The 18,155-nt window shown below is 40.9% G+C and overlaps 1 protein-coding gene across 2 annotated transcripts in view; it reads right to left on the bottom strand.

Annotated features, from left to right (window-relative positions):
* Nucleotides 1-14,878: 14,878 nt before the first annotated feature.
* The window catches only part of PPT2 (palmitoyl-protein thioesterase 2), a 48,186-nt gene continuing 44,909 nt past the window's right edge, over nucleotides 14,879-18,155 (bottom strand). For both annotated transcript variants that reach the window (XM_042449122.1, XM_042449123.1), the window contains exons 7-9: nucleotides 16,852-16,936; nucleotides 16,290-16,344; nucleotides 14,879-15,320 (exon numbers count right to left, since the gene is read on the bottom strand). In XM_042449122.1, coding sequence (XP_042305056.1) covers nucleotides 15,177-15,320; nucleotides 16,290-16,344; nucleotides 16,852-16,936 — 284 coding nt within the window. In that variant the 3' untranslated portion in view covers nucleotides 14,879-15,176. The remainder of the gene's footprint in view (nucleotides 15,321-16,289; nucleotides 16,345-16,851; nucleotides 16,937-18,155) is intronic.

Genomic DNA, 18,155 nt, shown 5'->3' with positions numbered 1-18,155 from the left:
AAAGCTTAATAATAATAATAATAATAATAATAATAATAATAATAATAATAATAATAATAGAGGGTGTATATAGAATCATAGAGTTGGAAGAGGTCCCAGGGGTCATCCAGTCCAACTCCATTCTGCCATGCAGGAATACACAATCAGAGCACCCCCAACAGATGACCATCCAGACTCTGTTTAAAAACCTTCAAAATATGGATCTCTGCCACTTTCCGAAGCAGCATATTCCATTGTCAAGCAACTCTTACTATTAGAAAGTTCCTCCTAATGTTGGGCTGGAATCGCTTTTCCTATAGTTTGAATCCACTGCTCCACGTCCTATTCTCTGGAGCAGCAGAAAACAAGATTGCTCCCTCCCCTCTTAACTGTCTCTTCTAAACATACCCAGCTCTCTAGCCCACCTCCTCATAGGGTTTGATGGTTTCTAGAACTTTCACCAATTTGGTCGCCCTTCTTTGGACACGCTCCAGCTTCTCAACATCCTTTTTGAATTGTGGTGCCCAGAACTGGACACAGTAGTCCAAACAAGGCCTGACCAAAGCAGCGGCACTATTCCTCCCCTCGATTTAGATCGCTGACTCCCAAACTGCTCCTGCCGGTGTTTTGGACTTCAGCTTCGAGGCCTCAGCCTTCGTGGCCAATACTCTGGGATTGTGGGAGCTGAAGTCCAAAACACCTGGAGAACCAGAGTTTGAGAATCGCTGATCTAGACACTAGGTACTTGTAGCATTGTGAGGTGCCAGCCCTCTTTGGCAGAGAAGGTCAAAGACCTTGTAAAACTATAAATCCCAGGATTCTATAGCATGGAGCTAGAGCACTTAAGAGTGGTGTGAAACTGGATTATTTCTACCGTGTAAATGCACCCTATGCTACCAACTTATTTCTTTCTCTCACTTAGTCCCAAAGGTGCTTCAAGATCCCTTTGCCAAAGAAGAATTGTTAGCAAGCAGTCTTTCAGGGACTTGGTGTGACCCATTTTGCAAGGGAAAGTAAATACTGAAAGTATTTCCTTCTTTGCTTCAAAGAACCCTCGGGGTTGTGACTCTGCCCTGCATCGTGTTTGAGAGCTGAGTGTGATTTCTATTCATGCACAGCCTTTAAAAAAAATTTTTTTTAGACTGTTACTTTCATGGAATGTGACAAGCAATCCTGGCCAATGGCTTTACTACCAATCCTCTTAAACAGGGCAGGGAGCCAGGGAGCGTTTAGTTATGGGTCAGAAGATGGCCACTCTGGGAAAGCCCCAGCTCATAAATCCGATTTCATGCATTAAATCTTTTAGAAGTACTGGGGCATCACTATGGGAGTGCGAGTGGTGTGGGGTGACACCACTGGACCCCAAACATCTGCCTTTGGGCAGAAACAGGCTGTGGTGTTTGCCTGCATCCCTTTAAAATGCTGAAGAGGTGGTGTGAGTGAGGCATGGTTCAGTGAGAGGAGAAAAGAGAGGCCCTGGGTTTTAAAAAAATAGCAATTTTAAAGTTGTAAACATTCAATTTTGTAATTTTAATTTTTTAAGAATTTTTAAAAATTAAAAAAAAAAGAAACATCCCATCTAACCCATTTTTTACTTTGGGCACATGAAACTATGCACATGTAAATACATTTAGGCAGCGGTATTCACTCGGTGCAGAGGGCGGGACTTTGGGGTGAGGCTTCTAGGGCGGGACTTCCTGTTGGGTTTGGGGGATGGGGCTTGCAGGGATTGCACGCATGCGGGCAGAGTATGGGGGATGGTGCAGGGGCACTGACCAGGTGTTACTCCCCTTTTGGGGTGTCACCTGGTATGGTCCGCACCCTCTGCACCCCCCAGTGACACTACTGCACTTAAGCTGTACTCATGATATTGTAATTTAAAGGTATCATTTTAATTTTGCTAGTTGTTTATGTCACAACTACTGTGCTCATAAGCAGCTTTCAGCTTACACTGAAAGCCATGTGATGGAACTGGCAATGGTGTGTGTGCCCGTGGAGCACGCGCCACACCGTGCCACATGCAATGGGCCCCATTATTTTCAATGGGGCTCAAGCATATGCGATATTTGCCTTACACAGAGGCGTCTGGAACGGATCCCCTGCATAAGGCAAGGGAGTGCTGTATTACCACTACATCCAGTGATATATAGAATTACAATTTATGACTAACAGTATAAAAACATTATTAAGAGTTCTGTATGGTGTCTTATGGGAAGAAGTCTATTGAAGGAAGGGGGTTGATACCATGTGTTACCACACCAGGTCATGCCAACCCTAGGGACACCACTGTCGAGGTATGGAACGTTTTCATTAATTTTTTTTAAAAATCAGTCAAGCTACATTATTTCTACAGTGTGGATGCACTCTGTGCCTGATCCACCTTACAGGGTTGTTGTAAAGATCAAAATTAGGAGGAAAGTGGCTGCGGATTCTGCCTTGAGCCCCTTGGTAAGGAGGTGAGATATAAATATAACAAAGAAAACTGTAAATAATAAATAACCTTTTTCCACAGCAAGCATATTTAAAACCTTTATATGCTACTTTTCTGCTCCAAATTGAAATGCCCTTGATAGAGTTTTTTAAAAAAAATCTGGATAAAGGCTGACATGTAAACCCTACCAGCATGAAATTTCAGAAGAAAAACCAATCCAAAACAAAGCTTGGCTTTTTAGAAAATTGAGATATAAACCAATGAGAAAGTTCAGTCAGCATAGCAGAAGAAGCTGCATCTTACCTGCAAGTAAGTCCTATTGGGATTCAATGAGACTTTAAAATAAACATGCTTTGGCTTTAGAGTTGTCAGACTGAAAATTGTAGTGTTAATGTTTGGTGGGGGGAAGGGGAAATTTCAGCAGGTGTTGCAAAACAAGCAAGGTCTGCTGAAATTTCCTCTTTTACACAAGCATGAAAGGTACAAGAGCCTTCTCCAGGTTTCATTGTGGGAAGCCTAACAGAATTGGGCTGGGAAAGAGCTACAAATTTTATGCAGTGTTGCCAGATTGAGAACTGGAGAGGTCTCCTGTACCTTGAATGGCTGTGGGGAGGGAATTTCAGCAGGGGTTGCTTGCTACACAGCCAGGCAGGCCTGGCCATGTTTTGCCTCTGCCTCACTTGACGGCTTTAATAAGGCTGCATCTGCATTGCAGAAATAATGCAAATTGACACTGCTTTAACTGCCAAGGCTCAGTGCTAAGGAATCCTAGGATTTGTAGTTAATAATAATAATAATAATAATAATAATAAATTTTATTTGTATACCGCTTTTCCAAAGATCAAAGCGGTTTACAGTAGTTTGTTGTGCCACCAAAGCTCTCTGACAGGAAAAGCTAAACATCTCACAAAACTACAAATTCCAGCATTCCATAGCATTGAGCCATGACACTTAATGCAGCATCATTTCTGTAGTGCAGATTATACCAAAGTCTCTTTCTCAGACTAACTCTTCCCCATCAAGATTAGCTTGTTGTAAGGAGGATGGCGATGAGATAATGCACATAATGTGCTTGGATTACTGGGTACAACCCCCCCCCACACACACACATAAATATTCAGTATCATGACCCTTCCAATAGTGAGTAAGTAGCCCATTGAGAGAAGGGGCAAAATTGGAGTAAAAGGCTGAGGTGGGGAAAGAATATATGGCGGTCAAGAGGCAGTTAAGGAGGGCAGTTTGTGGGGCATGATGAGAAGTTCCGAGGGAGTATAACAGAATGATACCCGATAGGCAAAGAGGTCAGGCAAGGCTGCATTTTATCAACCTATCTGTTCAACTTGTATGCAGAAAATAACATCTGAAGAGCATGCTTAGACTCAGACAAAGGAGAAGATTGGAGGAAGGAATATCAACAGTCTAATATATGCAGATGACACCGTACTACTAGCATCATCACAGACTTGGAACAATTACTAAGGAAAGATAAAGATGAAAGTGCAAAGACAGTCTTACTGCTGAACATAATAAAAAAATAATGACACAAATTCATTTATTTTAAGGCATTTTTCCTATAGCTAGCTCATGTTTAAAAATAATGAGGAATTTGAAATAGTTACAGATGTCCCATACCTGGGATCAATTATTGATCAGAATGGAGACTGCAGTCAAGAAACCAGAAGAATATTAGGAATGGGAAGGACAGCTATGAAAGAACTAGATACGACCCTAAAGTGCAAAGATATACTACTGAACACTAAAATCATAATTATCCAAGCCGTTGTATTCCACATCACCATGTACAGAAGCGAGAGATGGAGAATGAAGGGGGGAAAGGAAGAAGATAATTTTATTTGAGATGTGGGGCTGGAGAAGAGTCCAGAGGATACTGTGGATGGCCAAAAAAGACAAACAAATGGGTTCTTGAACAGATCAAACCAGAAATCTCCCTGGAAGCAAAAATGAGCACATTGAGACTGTCATGCTTTGGACACATCATGAGAAGGCACAACTTATTGGGAAAGTCAATAATACTAGGAAAGGTAGTAGAAAGTACAAAATGCTAGGAAGGGTAATAGAAAGAAAGGAAGGCTGCACATCAAATGGATAGACTCAATGAAGGAGGTCATGGGCCTGAATTTGCAGGACCCGAGAACAGCATCAAAGTTCCTGGAGATCTCTCATCCATGGGGCCACCAGTGGTTGGATTTGACTCCAAAGCGATCAACAGGAACGGCATAACAAAACAGGAATGCTCAAGCTTTCATTTTGCTAGTCATTTATTTTAAGGCATTTTTCCTATTGCTTGCGAATGTTGAAATAAATAAATCTAAGCCAGCTAAACCCCAAACAAATCCCATTTGTGAAGAAAGTCCAGCACTGCTTTGTGTTGATAACAAATGTGGGCTAGTACATTTCTTACAGTTTTCTAAACAGAACCCATGCTGGTAAACTTCTAACATCATTCAGCCTCCCAAGCTATTTTTTTGATCTGGCAAAGAGATTTCGGCTATAATCAGAAAACCGTTGGGTTTTTGTTGTTGTTGTTGTTTTGGGTTTTTCAGGCTATGTAGCCGTGTTCTGGAAGAGTTTATTCCTGATGTTTCACCAGCATCTGTGGCTGACGTCTTCAGAGAAAAGCTGCATATAAATATTTTAGTGATGCTCATTGTAAAAAATGTAGGCACTGAGATCCTGTGAGAAGGTGTGATAGTTCCCTCCTCCCACAACTTTGTCTGATTTTACTTTTTCCACGTATATTGCCCTATTTCTTGATTTTGAATCATCGTCATTATTAATATTGTTATTATTTTCTTATATCCTGCCTTTCTCCCAACATATGAACTCAAGGCGGCAAATAACAAGTGTAAAACAATACAATTTAAAACGGTACAGTATTAAAATATATAACCAGCTAGTAGGTCAACAGCATCCTCTAGAGACCATGTGTGTGTACTGAAGCCTCATACACTGCCAATTTTTCAAAATCTAGCACACATTTTGTGATCTTTTGGTTGTCATCACTAGGGTTGGCATCACCCAGTGGGGTTACTCATGGTGTTACTACCCCCCCTTTGCCCTCTTCCCATACCACACCATACAGAATCCTTAGTAATGCTTTCTGTACTAATGTTACTCATAAATTGTAATTCCTGTATATCACTGGATCTAATGGCAAGAGTTGTGACATAAAACAACTAGCAAAATTAAAATTATACCTTTAATTTACAGTGTCATATGCACAGCCTAAATGTGTTTACATGTGCATAGTTTCGTGTGTTTAAAGTGAAAATTTGATAAGAGGTGAGGTTTTTAAAGACAGTTTAAAATAATTTAATTTTAATTAAAATTTAAGAATTGTAAATTGAAATTTTAAAAAACCCTTAAGGCCTCTCCTTTCTCCCCCCACTGAGCTTAACCCCACTCACTCATCTCCGCCACTGAGCTCCAGTGTTTTAAAGGGATATGGGCAAACACTATTGTCTGTTTCTGCCAAAAGGCAGGTGTTTGAGGAGCAGTGGTATAAAAAAAAACCCTTTCGGTGTCACCTGATGCAGTCCATACCCACCGCACTTCCCTTGTGATGCCCTTGCCTATTATTATATTTATATTCATATGCCAACTTTTCCCCAGTTTGGGGTTCAAGGCAGCTTACAGCAGTTAAAACATGACCCATGGCAACCCTGTGGATGAGATGACTCTGTCTTCCACTGCTCTGCTTGGGTCCTGCAAACTCACACTCGTGAGCTTTAATAGAGTCCATCCATCTAGCGTGTGGCCTTCCTCTCTTTCTACTTTCCTCCATCTTTCCTAGCATTATTGTCTTTTCTTCTCATGACGTGACCAAAGTACAATAGCCTCAACTTTATCATCTTGGCTTCTAGAGAGACTTCCAGCCTGATCTGCTCTGGGACCCATTTGTTTGTCTTTTTGACTGCCCATTGGCTCCTCAGCACTCTTCTCCAGCACCGCATCTCAAATGAATTCATTTTCCTCCTTTCCGATTTCCTCACTGTCCAGCTCTCACAACTGTACACAGTAATAGGGAAAACAATGGCTTGTACAATTCTAATTTTCACTCTCAGTTGCATATCTTTACATTTTAGAATCTTTTCTAGTTCTTTCATAGCTGCCCTTCCCATTCCTAATCTTCTCCTTATTTCTTGACTGCTGTCCCCATTCTGATCAATGGTTCATCCAAGGTATTACTATTTCAATTTCTTCATTGTCTTGGTTGAATCTGGTCATTAAAGGGACAGTAGCACTCCCCATTTTGCACTCTTACAGTCCTTTGACAGCTAATAAGATGTGTTGTTGGATGTCTTCCCAGAGACCCAGTAGTAATGCAGCAAGGGCTAGAGGGATATGTGTGTGTGTGTGCAGAAACCTAAAGGTGTGTTATTTTACAAATGTTTAGTTTCCTCCTTTGGTTTGTATACAGTATATACTACTATATATATTATGAAAAGAAATGGCAGGCAGTGGATGTAAAACTATTGAGCATATTTGTGTGTGCGTGCACAGACACACACGTGCATACTTATATATAAATCCCTGCTGTTTTGTAGTGAATGCTTATGGGTAAATATCCTAACAGGATTCAAGACAAACTGGATCTCAAAGTCAGTAGCTTTTTTGTCTTGCTAATGGAATTAAAAGGTTATTTTCTGGATTTTAAGACAGTGGCACCACTAGATGTGGACCATAGGAGATGCGGACCGCACTAGGTGACACCTGGTCACAGGTTCCACATTCCAGTATCAACATACTTTCATAGAATCATAGAGTTGGGAGAGCTATCCAGTCCAACATCCTGCCATGCAGGAAGACACAGGAGATTATTACACTGCTTTTTTCATCATTGTGGGCATGGGATGAGACAATGTAAAAATGGATGTTATTGCACAGCTTCATGCCCAGATCGGAGGCATCCTGCATCCAATCTTCTCCTGTACTAAGCAATGAACGGATAAGAATCATTTTTAGCTCAGTACAGAAGTCCCGATCGGGTACAGGATACCTCTGATCTGGGCACGAAACTGTGCAAAAACATCTGTTTTTAGACTGCCTCAGCCCGTGCCCAGATCAGGAGAAAATGGCCAGTGCGATAATCTCCACAATCAAAGCATCCCCAACAGATGGTCATCCAGCCCCTGTTTAAAAACCTCCGAAAAGGAGACTCCACCACTCTCCAAGGCAACGTGTTCCACTGTCCAACAGCTCTGTGTCTTAGGGATTTATCACACCGTGTCTGTTTGAGCTGCAGTGATGCAAGCAAAAATAAAATGGCAACATACTGATTTTGGAGCAGCCACCACCACACGTCTTTCATTCACGGGACCAAGGCTGCTGCCCCCATCACACTTTCTTCCCATCCTCTCCCTCCCTTCCTTGTGCTTTACCCGGCATGCCTTTAGGGTTTTTTTATTTTTTATTTTCAACTTTGTTTGCACAATTCCAGAGTTCTGCTGACCTGATTTAAATTTTTTAAAACTTCGAGGCTCCAGAATTGCATGAAAAAAGAGGATTTTTTTTTAATGAGGAGGAAGAGAGAAAGGGGGAGGAGAAGCCAGTGACAGCATATGACTGCCAACCGCTCTACTGCTCCAGGAATGTTGTCACACCTGCAGCATTGTGAGATTGCCATTTGATTCATGGTTTTCCCCTGTGAATGAAAAGGGACAGCTGGGAGACGGGGCAATTTTGGGAGGAAAGTGTCGTCCTGTGATCAGCATTGCTGCTGCCGCTTCCTTCCCGTGGGAATCGCGGTTTAAAAGCTGTGTGTGATAAAGCCTCAAGTCTCTGGAGCAGAAGATAAAAATAGTCAGAGGTAGACTTGTCTGAATATAGCCAATAGCACCTGGTATTTGTTGACTGTCTTTCATCCAAGTACTAACCAGGGTTTAAAACACTTATCTTCTAATATCAGACAGGATCTGGTGCCTTTAGGATATTGAGCCCCCCTTTTGAACTATAACTCCCAGAAATGTGCAGCCAGAATGGCCTGTAGCTATGTAGGTGAGGGATTCTAGGACTTGTAATCCAAAAATGTATTATGAATGTGTAAGAATGTTGTTGTGTAAAAGCAATCCAAGAATGCAGAATGTAAGGATGGGACAAGTTCTTGAGATGAGCATCTTTTCACTGGCCCAGATATCTCCCAGATATCTTTGAAATATCTATATCTCTATTTCAGGAAACAAGTGATTCCATGGTTCTTCTCTGGTATTTTGAACACACAACAGACAAAACACACTCTTTTTGGGAATGAATTGCTTTATTTTTATAAATACAGAGATAATTCAAGTGGCAGGGAAGGCAGCCACATTTCAAACAATCAGCAGGCGCACCTCTAAATCCTTTGCCTCAAAAGGAGGAAGTGTAACTGTTAACCTGTGTATAAAACTGTGCCTGACCTAAGAAAAGAGCCAGAATTTTAAGAAGGAACATTTGGAGAAAACACTTAACCAGTTCCTTTCATATAAAGCCATCAGAGAAGCCATGCCTAGAACTAGCAAAAACAAAACAAAACCCTATTCACAGGTATGGTGTTGAAAACCATAAATCTGTAAACATTTCTGGTTGCAAAGAGAAGGTTCCAATCATATGAGTATATATTTCAAAGCAACCTACAAAGTTGAATGAGGTTTACTTTCAAGTAAATATGAAAACAGACGAAACATAAAAACAGAACTTAATGTAAGTTGCAGGATAAACCCAAGTTCAGGCCAGAAATAAGAAACCTGTATACTGTACTGTACCAGCAAACTGAGTGCTCCTTCACCTCTCCTGCCCCTCACTCATATTTCACAAGGTCCATCTGCTTTTTAATTTGAAGCAATGTGAAGGTTCATGCATTCTCTCTTACTGTTTTCATTTTTAAAACAAATTTAAATAAAGAACCTCCAATGAGATGTGAAGAAGAGAGAGATATCTTGGTGACATAATGTTAACCAACCAAACACAGCCCACTTTCTGTTCAGATCCACAGAATCTATTTTCATTTTCCAGATGCTGATCTTGAAGAGAAAGAGACATGGCTCCAATGAATGCACTGAGACTAGTATCAGATCATCCTCCAATGTACCAAAAAAGAGGAAAGGCTACATTTATCTTTGCTTTAAATGTGCATGAGCTTGCAGACATGGGCTGCACAGACCTAGGCAGAAAGAAAAGCAGAAACATGAAATAATTTGGGTATGCAGTTTATACCAGAGATTTGGAAGATGTAAATAAGATGTATGTAACAGAGAGGCATGGCAATCATTCCTGATATACTGAAATCCTATACCACAGATTTCAGCAGGTGCAGTAACCAAGTTTGTGCTTTCGGAATGGAAGCTATGCAAAATATCAAACAGTACTATAAACAGATGCTATAGGCTTTCCAATGGAGGAGGAAACTATCATTTCCATGTCTTCTTCCTACTGTCTAGTGTGCAATGCTATGACCATACATTCCATTGAAACAGTAACTCCAAGCAAAACGTCTTTACCCTTCTGGTGGTTAAAAGATTTAAAAGCCTATTAGTGATTCCTACCCCTGCTACCAAAAAGCAAATCAACCAAGCCAATTTAATTTGTGATCAGAACCTTTAAAGGCCATCATTCAGGACGTAAATATTGAGTAGAATTAGAGCTGTGGGAAAATGAAAATTGGATGATGGGGAACAGCAAAGACATCAGGAGGGCAAAAAACTACCAATTTAATTCCCAGATTTGCTGTGCTACCAAAGCTCATCTACAGTGCAGAATTAATGCAGTTTGACACTGCTTTAATTGCCATGGCTCAATGGTATGGAATTCTGGGATTTGTAGTTTTATGAGATATTTAGCCTTCTCTGTCAGAGAGTATGGATGCCACAACAAACTACACATTCCAGGATGGATGGAGTTACAGTGGTATAAAACTGCAACATGGGGAAAAACAAGAGTGTAGTGTTTCTGCTGTAGTTAAAAATGTATGTACAGTACCTCTGTAGTTTACATTAAAGGACCGCCAAAGTTACGGCTGCAGTTCTACCAAGGGAAAAAATGCTTTTCAGGGGGTGGTCATGGAATACTTACATCAAGCTGATATAAAGTGACTACACACAGCTATAGAACTAAAAAGCCACATAAACCTAAGGATTTTGAGGTTATTATCGGTCTGCTCATTCTGATGATGTAGACTTGATGCACAAGGGGCTAAAGGGTCCTTCACTTTCTGACATCTCAAAAAATCTAAACCCATACACAAAACCCATATCCTAAATGAATCTCAATATGAAACAAACCCAAGGGGAGGGTTGTACATTGGTGATGGTAGCGCTCACGCTTTGCAAGTAATATAACAGCAACAACAACAACTCCTTCAAAGCTCCTGTATTCAGTTAATGGTACCTTCAATTTTTGACATCCCCAACTGGAAGGTTCTTAAAAGGATTAGCAAAAGTCTTCATTAAAAATGGCCAGTCACACTGGGCCACTGCAGTGTTTAGAAAAGCTTTTGGACTATCATGTAATTCCCCTTCCAACATAGCTAATAGCCATGCTGGTTGGGAGATTCTGGGAGCTGCAGTCCAAAAAATAATTTTCAAGCTCAGGATCAATGCAGTTGCATCCTTCCTACTACCTCTTACTTGGGTTCTTTCTCTTACAGTAACTGCAGAAATAATGTATGTAGTTTGACACCATTTTAACTGCCATGGTTCCATTCTATGGAATTCTGGGCATTCTACTACTCTGGAGAGGATATTTCAAAGGAAAGGAAGAGTGTAGAAAATCTGCCCATCTGCTTCCCCTCTAACAGCAGCACACCCCAAAAAACTGCTCTCAATGAACAGTCACTCCTCATATGTCGGCAGAATTATTTTTCCCAGATCCTCAACCTGCTTCCATGTTTGGGTTTAGGTTTTTATGCTGTCTTGTTTATGGGTGTTGTTTTTTTTAAAGGGTAATTGGGTGTGCTTCACATACTGTAATTACTTTTGACCAGACGGCCAAAAGCCATGTGGCACCTTAACATCTAACAGGTTTTATCTGGCACAAGCTTTTGTGGAATCCAGTCTGTAAATAAGACTTGCTACTTTTTAAAGTTTTTGCAAGACTTCTAGTTTCTGTTGTAGCTGATTTAATACATCAAGCTTAGCTTCTCTTTCTGGAAAATATAGGGTGGCTGATGAGATTTTGCCTGACTTTGGCACAGTGACTGGTCACAAGAACATTGCAGTTCATTTGGTATAAGTTTTCATGTCATAAACATATTACAATCTTTATAAAGATTGCTCAGTCTTTTTATTGAATCCAAGATAGGCACACTGCTGAGAGTGGAATGAGCATCACCTCCAAAAGAACATGGTCAGTATGGTCACAGCACCATCACTCCTGGTCTTAAATTCAGCCACTCTTTCCCTTTCAGTCTAGCCAACTTCACAAGATTGCCATGAGGATAAAATGAGGAGGCACAATGGGATATAAACGTGACTAATAAACGACATTTGTCTGCAGTGATTAGGATTCAAATGTATAATGCTTCTGAATACAAGAATCCAGGCCACTCTATTCACTCAAAGTGTGTGGTTACCTTACTAAAAAGATTCTGGGTTACCCTAACAAAAAGGTACACTTAACAGGACCGTCAACGTTGTCTTCTACATGGAAAGTAACAGGCAAATAGCACAAATGCAAAGCACATACTCCTAAATCACTCAGACTGTCCTTGCTCATTGGAACAAGAGGCCTCCCTACAAGCTACATCCCACTCTCCCTTACTAGGGCTGCTGCCACACTGCAGATATAAAGCAGTTGACACCACTTTAAATTCCATGGCTCAATGGGATCATGGGATTTGTAGTTTGTTTGGGCATCAGCACCTACTGACAAAGAATGCTAACTATCCCACAAAACTACTAATTCCAGACTCCATAGCTTTGAGTCATAGCAGTTAAAAGTCATGTCAAACTGCTTTATTTCTGCAGTGTGGCAGCAGCCTTGGTCTCATATTTTGATCTGAGAGACAAATCAAGACATTCTCACAGGTGTAGCCTCCAAATCTAACAAGCTTTGATTCTCACCAACACCTTCTTCTCTAATAATTCTGAGATCTCTTCCAATTCTATGATCCTATTTTTGCCAAAGCAGAAATCAGAAAAGTAGATTTCTTTGTCTTCAGACAGGACTTTGGGATTACTGTTGGAGGAGTGTCTTTGGATGAAGTTATTTTCCTTTTACTGATGCATTTTTTATCTGCTTTTAAATTGTTGTCCATTGTATTTATTGTTCTTTGACTCTATCACCATCAGCCACCTTGAGTACCGCTAGTGGGGAGAAAGGCTCTTCTCACATGCATTCAATAAATAAATAAATAAATACAAGTTATTTGCAAGTCATTATAAGAAAACCTAGAACACAGTGTGCCTCTGCATCAATTTACAGAAACATTCAGGCAACTAACCTGAACTCCAAAAATAATGCAGTTTGACACTGCTTTAACTGTCATGGCTCCATTCTATGGAATCCTGGAATTTGTCGTTTGTTGTGGCACCAGAGTTCTTTGACAGAGAAGGCTAAACAAAACTACAACTCCCTGAAGTCCATAGCATTGAGTCATGGGAGTTAAAGCAGTGTCAAATTGCATTATTTCTTCAGTGCAGATTAGACCATAGGCAAATGCTCTTAAATTTGTATGAGTCCAAATATTGCCCAGTTGCTTTTTAGGATGGGCTCCATACACACAGTTTTGGCCACCATGGGCTACAAACAATTCACCTTGTATTTAAAGCACTGGGGGGGGGGAGACACCTGAATGTAAGCAGATGACTGAGATGCATACATCTCATCATCACACCAGGTACCACTTCAGATGTGTGTGTGCATAACACTTCTGAATGCCCCCCTACTTATAAATCTCCTCTCCACAATCAGAAGGAGTGCAATCCAGAAATCAGTGTCCTTCTGTACCAGTTTATCTGAACCTGGTGCCCTCTGGATGTGCTTGACTACATTGGGATAGATGACTATTGGGGGCTGGGGATTGCTTTGCTTCTCTGAGGAATCTTGGAGGACCTTTACTCCCCACAATGTGCCTGGAAAATATTTTTCAATTTTGTTTGATCCCAAATGCTCGCTAGGAGGAATGGGAGGAGTTTCATCATCTTACTGGTTGTTTTAAGCCCAGGAGAGGCTCCCCCCACCAAAAGAATATGAAGTGACCCAGACATTAACTACCAAGTCACTTGCCAAACAACAATTTTTGTACACCAGGTAGCATTTCTGGTATTTTCCCCCAGATAAAATTGGGCATGGGGTTAGAAACATGGCCACTTCCCCGACTCTTGGACTACAAGTACAATCATCCCCAACCCAGCATGGCTATGCAGTCCAACACATCCAGAAGGTACTGGATTATGGAAAGCTGTTATAAAACATCTCATTACTTAAGAAGAAATGCTTCAAAACCTATCAAGCTCAGTTTAAAGTGCACCTTGTCTTTTACTCTGCTGATTTCCATTTTTTGTACCTCTGCTTGAGAGGATAAAGATAAACCTGAGTCTTATTGCATTTGTTCTGTTGCAGCTTTGTGAAATTAAGGAATTAATACTGTAACGATGAAACTTTGAGGTTTTCCTTCCAAAAGATAGCATGGGTACCTTAGTAGAGCTATTCCAATGCAACCACCCCACAACTGCCAGTGAGATGGTTTAAGTACACATTGTTCTTAAAAAAATAAATAGAAGCTAAAGAAGGTTATGAATTTTTCTTGTCTAACCTGGTTTTCGGTTGCCATCCTGAGATTCTGAAAGTGTGCTTCTAAAGAGGAGGAAATGTACACAGATACACATATTGTCTTTAGATTCAGTTCAATAACTTAGCTATTAAATTTGATATACAGTTAGGGGGACAAATTCTGTGGTTCCTTCCCACTATGCAATTAAAAGAGATAGAAAAAAGTTACTGTTACATGGAACACTGAACTATGCAATGGTTTTGTAGCAACAGTTTTACCCCTAATTTTGAAAATGACATGGAACCAGAGTTTTGGTAAAAATAATGTAAGTTGGCCCATGTTTTCTGGTGAAATGTCCAGACAAGGATTTGAATAGAAAAGTTAGACTAACTCTGCAAACTAATTGAAACCAAACAAAAAGAGACTTAACCAAAGCTTTCTCCAAAGTCATTTTGCTAGCAGTTCAGAATATCATCTCTCTCTTAAAAACCATATTGGGTAGTGGCAGTTGGCATTGGTGTCTGAATGCAAAACGTAAAACTTGCAAAATTAGACACTTTCCAAGTTTGGGGCAAAATAATTCAAAGCCATAGCCCAAGATGTTGCCACTGGAACTGGAAAATATAACCCCTGAATGTTTTTGATTGCATTTAAATGTAACCTATTTCCTGTTTTCAATCTCTTTCCCAGATTCAGCATCTACCCTACCCCACGTTACCTCAATTTTCTTATACCAAATTGTTCTTCTGTGGTTTTTCCTACCTCAAGACCCAACAAAAGATAGATCTGTTCCCTCATTTTGCCCCCACCCAAACCTGGTGCAGCAACCTGGAATCCTACCCCTTGCCCCCCCCAAAAAAAAAACAGCTGCTGGCATCAGTCAAAAATTCCTGCAGAAAAAAAGTCTCTTCCACTATGAAAGAAAATATCAGTCATTCTAGAAAAACTACAGGTAACAGAGTTTATGCCTTGCGGGAGAAGAAATGCCTAGACAAAGTAAAGTAGCCCATCTCAAATGAAGACTCTCTCCTCTGTCAGCTTTTTTCTCAGCAATTCCAGCTACGTCAGCCATTTGGCAATGCAAGTGTCAAAAACTGTGCGATTGCAGTGCCACTTTGTGTGATCAACGCCAGGTACGACATAAAAAACAATGTCACCACGAGCATCCAGGGTCTTCAAGCCAAAGGTGTCCTGGAGGTAGACCTGAGAGAAAGGGGGAAAAAGAGAGTCCCTTATTTGAATGTCAAAAAACCTGTCTTCATTATATAAGGGATGTTCCCTATTTGGGGACTAGAATCATAGAGTCGGAAGAGACCACAAGGCCATCCAGTCCAACCCCCTGCCATGCAGGAACCCTCTATCAAAGCATCCCTAACAGATGTAGCGACTGAATGAAGGGCCATGTGGACCCTTAGTAAAGACAGAAAAGCGTGTTTCAGGTACAGCGTGCCCTTGTTTTACACGGGAATCCGTTCCGGACCCCCCTGCGTAAAACAAAAAATGTGTATGCTCGAGGTCCATTACAAGTATTGGGGCTCATGCTCGTGGCAGTGTGCGTGTGTCACAGGCGCACACGCCACTGTTTCTTCCAGTGCATGGCACTGGAAGCAGCAGCACTGCTTTCAATGTATGTTGAAAGCAGTGTATAGTGTTTGTTACTCAATAATGGCAGCCAGTGTCTTTAACAACACTCTTTATTCTACCATGTGCCCAAATATAAATTACATACGCTTCCTCTCTCACTAAACCAAAATACAATTGGCCCTCCACATTTATGGGTTTGACTTTTGTGGATTTGATTATTTGCGGTTTAATTAATATGTTCTCTCTAGGAATCTCTACGTCCTCCAGCGCAACTCTGCCAGAAGTTGCCCATAGACTTGTGCTGGAGAACCTAAAAGTTCCTAAAGAAAACACTCCTCTAGGCATTTGTAGGTCCTCCAGCATGTTTCTATGATCAACCTCTGGCAGATGCTGACCACAGAGTTGCACTGGTGATTCCTAGAGTGCTGTTCTCTCAGGTGAAAAGAACAGTGTTTTTTTTATTTGTGGTTTTTCCACATTCACAGGGGTCCTTCATCCCTAACCCCAGTGAATGTTCAGGGAGCACTGTATACCCCTTCTCTTCTCCCACAACTCCTTGGGACTCAAGTAGGTGTGCCTCACACTCACCGGCTGAGATGTCATTTCCTTCACTGTTTCATTATCATCATAGAAGGCAAACAGACTGCAAAGACAGACAGGAGAAAAAGAGAGAGAGAGAGAGAGAAAGGAAAAGATTTTATTAGAAAACTGGCTTTGACCATTTCCACTTCTCATTACAGAAATATCACATATATCTTCTTTGATAATTAAAAAAAAAACCTCAGCCAAAATTTACACTTCTGCCTCACTACATTTCCCACTTTCCCACAAGGAAGCATCTGACAGAATTTAAACCTCCTTTCCACTGACACACTTCTTTGCCCCACTTTTTTCCTGCCCCTCTCTGAGATGGATCAGTGGCATAGGGGTTAAAAGGGGTTTAAAATCTGCCACAGGCTTTGTGATGAGAAAGTGGGAAACAGTGCAGGAATAATCTCTTCCCGGTGCCTGGAAGCAAACCCCCCCCCCCCCAAATACTGAGGGTCTACTGTATGTGTGCGCTCTAATCGCTGAATGATTGGGACTTCCGACTGCATACAAAACTCTCCTCCCCAAAACCCTATATCCATAGGTCAGCAGAAATACTTGCCTGGATTCCCATGGCGTGATTACACCATCATCTGGACCCCCAATGAGAATGAGTTTGCTGATCCGCAGGAGATTCTCCTTCCAGGCTGCCATGAAAGAGAAAGAAAATCAGGTCCTTCAGAGATCTAGGTTACCAGGTTTCCTGCCCAATCTCTGTCCCCTCCTCCCCATATCCCTGTGAAAAAGCACAATAAATACCCACTCCCATATTTGCAAAGAACTTCAGTTTGGGTCTTCGAGGAAAGGAAAAAGCAATAAAACAAGAATCTGTGCTGCTACTCCAGTTCTTGAAAAGCCCAAAAGGGAGAAAATACCCTCTCCATATCTATGGCAAGGGCAGAGGACATAGATAAGGGTATGCCACATCATTATCACATTGTGCCATGCCTTGGGGAAAAAGTGATGAAGGGAACCCACACATACTCTCCCCGAACATACATTTTTAAATATTGAAGAAAAGATCTCACTTTTATTAACAGTAAAAAATGATGATTGATTTAACAAGGTCCGTATACTGAAATGTGATTATGATTCTTGTCTTTAAGAATGTCTGTACCTGTTATCAGTATGCAAAGATATTTCAGACTAACACAGCTATAGTTCTGAATTATGTACCTGTTATGTAATGTTATGTTTAAAATAATTAGAAAAGTAGTACTCAAGCTGAATGCCTGACTCTTCTGGTTTCTGATGTATATCACAACATGACTGGAAAGACCTTAACACTCCTTCAAACCCTCTTTTTTCTTGTTGAAGGAGCTGGGGGGGTCATTATTCTCATTTTCCTCAGGGCTTTCACAGAAGGCCAAACCAGCATCTTTCTCTCTTACTGCTTTTCCATATTCCACATCTGAATGAAAGCAGATTCTGCCCTTCCCCCTGAATTATCTATATGGGTGGGGCAGGCAGAAAACTTTGGTGGTCACCATAAATAAAGTCTGGCTACCAAGCCATGCAATGGTTTTTGATCTCTCAAATACAGAAAACAGGAAAGCAAAAAAAGAAGAAAAAAGAATGGGATGAGTTAGCAAGTATACATTATGTGAAAATCTTAATTGCAATATCACATTTTGCATGGGATAATCGCTGTTTAAACCCCTGATTTCCCCCGTATGATAAGGTCCTGGGACCCATTTGTTTGTCTTTTTGGCTGTCCATGGTATCTTCAGCACTCTTTATTAGCACCACATCTCAAATGAATTGATTTTCTTCTTATCCGCTTTCTTAATTGCCCAGCTCTCACATCTATACATGGTAATAGGGAATACAATGGCTTGCATGATGCTAACTTTCATGCTCAGTTGT

This window comes from Sceloporus undulatus, chromosome 2, assembly GCF_019175285.1.
Source record: "Sceloporus undulatus isolate JIND9_A2432 ecotype Alabama chromosome 2, SceUnd_v1.1, whole genome shotgun sequence".
NCBI lineage: Eukaryota > Metazoa > Chordata > Lepidosauria > Squamata > Phrynosomatidae > Sceloporus > Sceloporus undulatus.
Note: the sequence above shows the minus strand (reverse complement) of the source record. Positions and strands in the feature narration are given on the sequence as shown.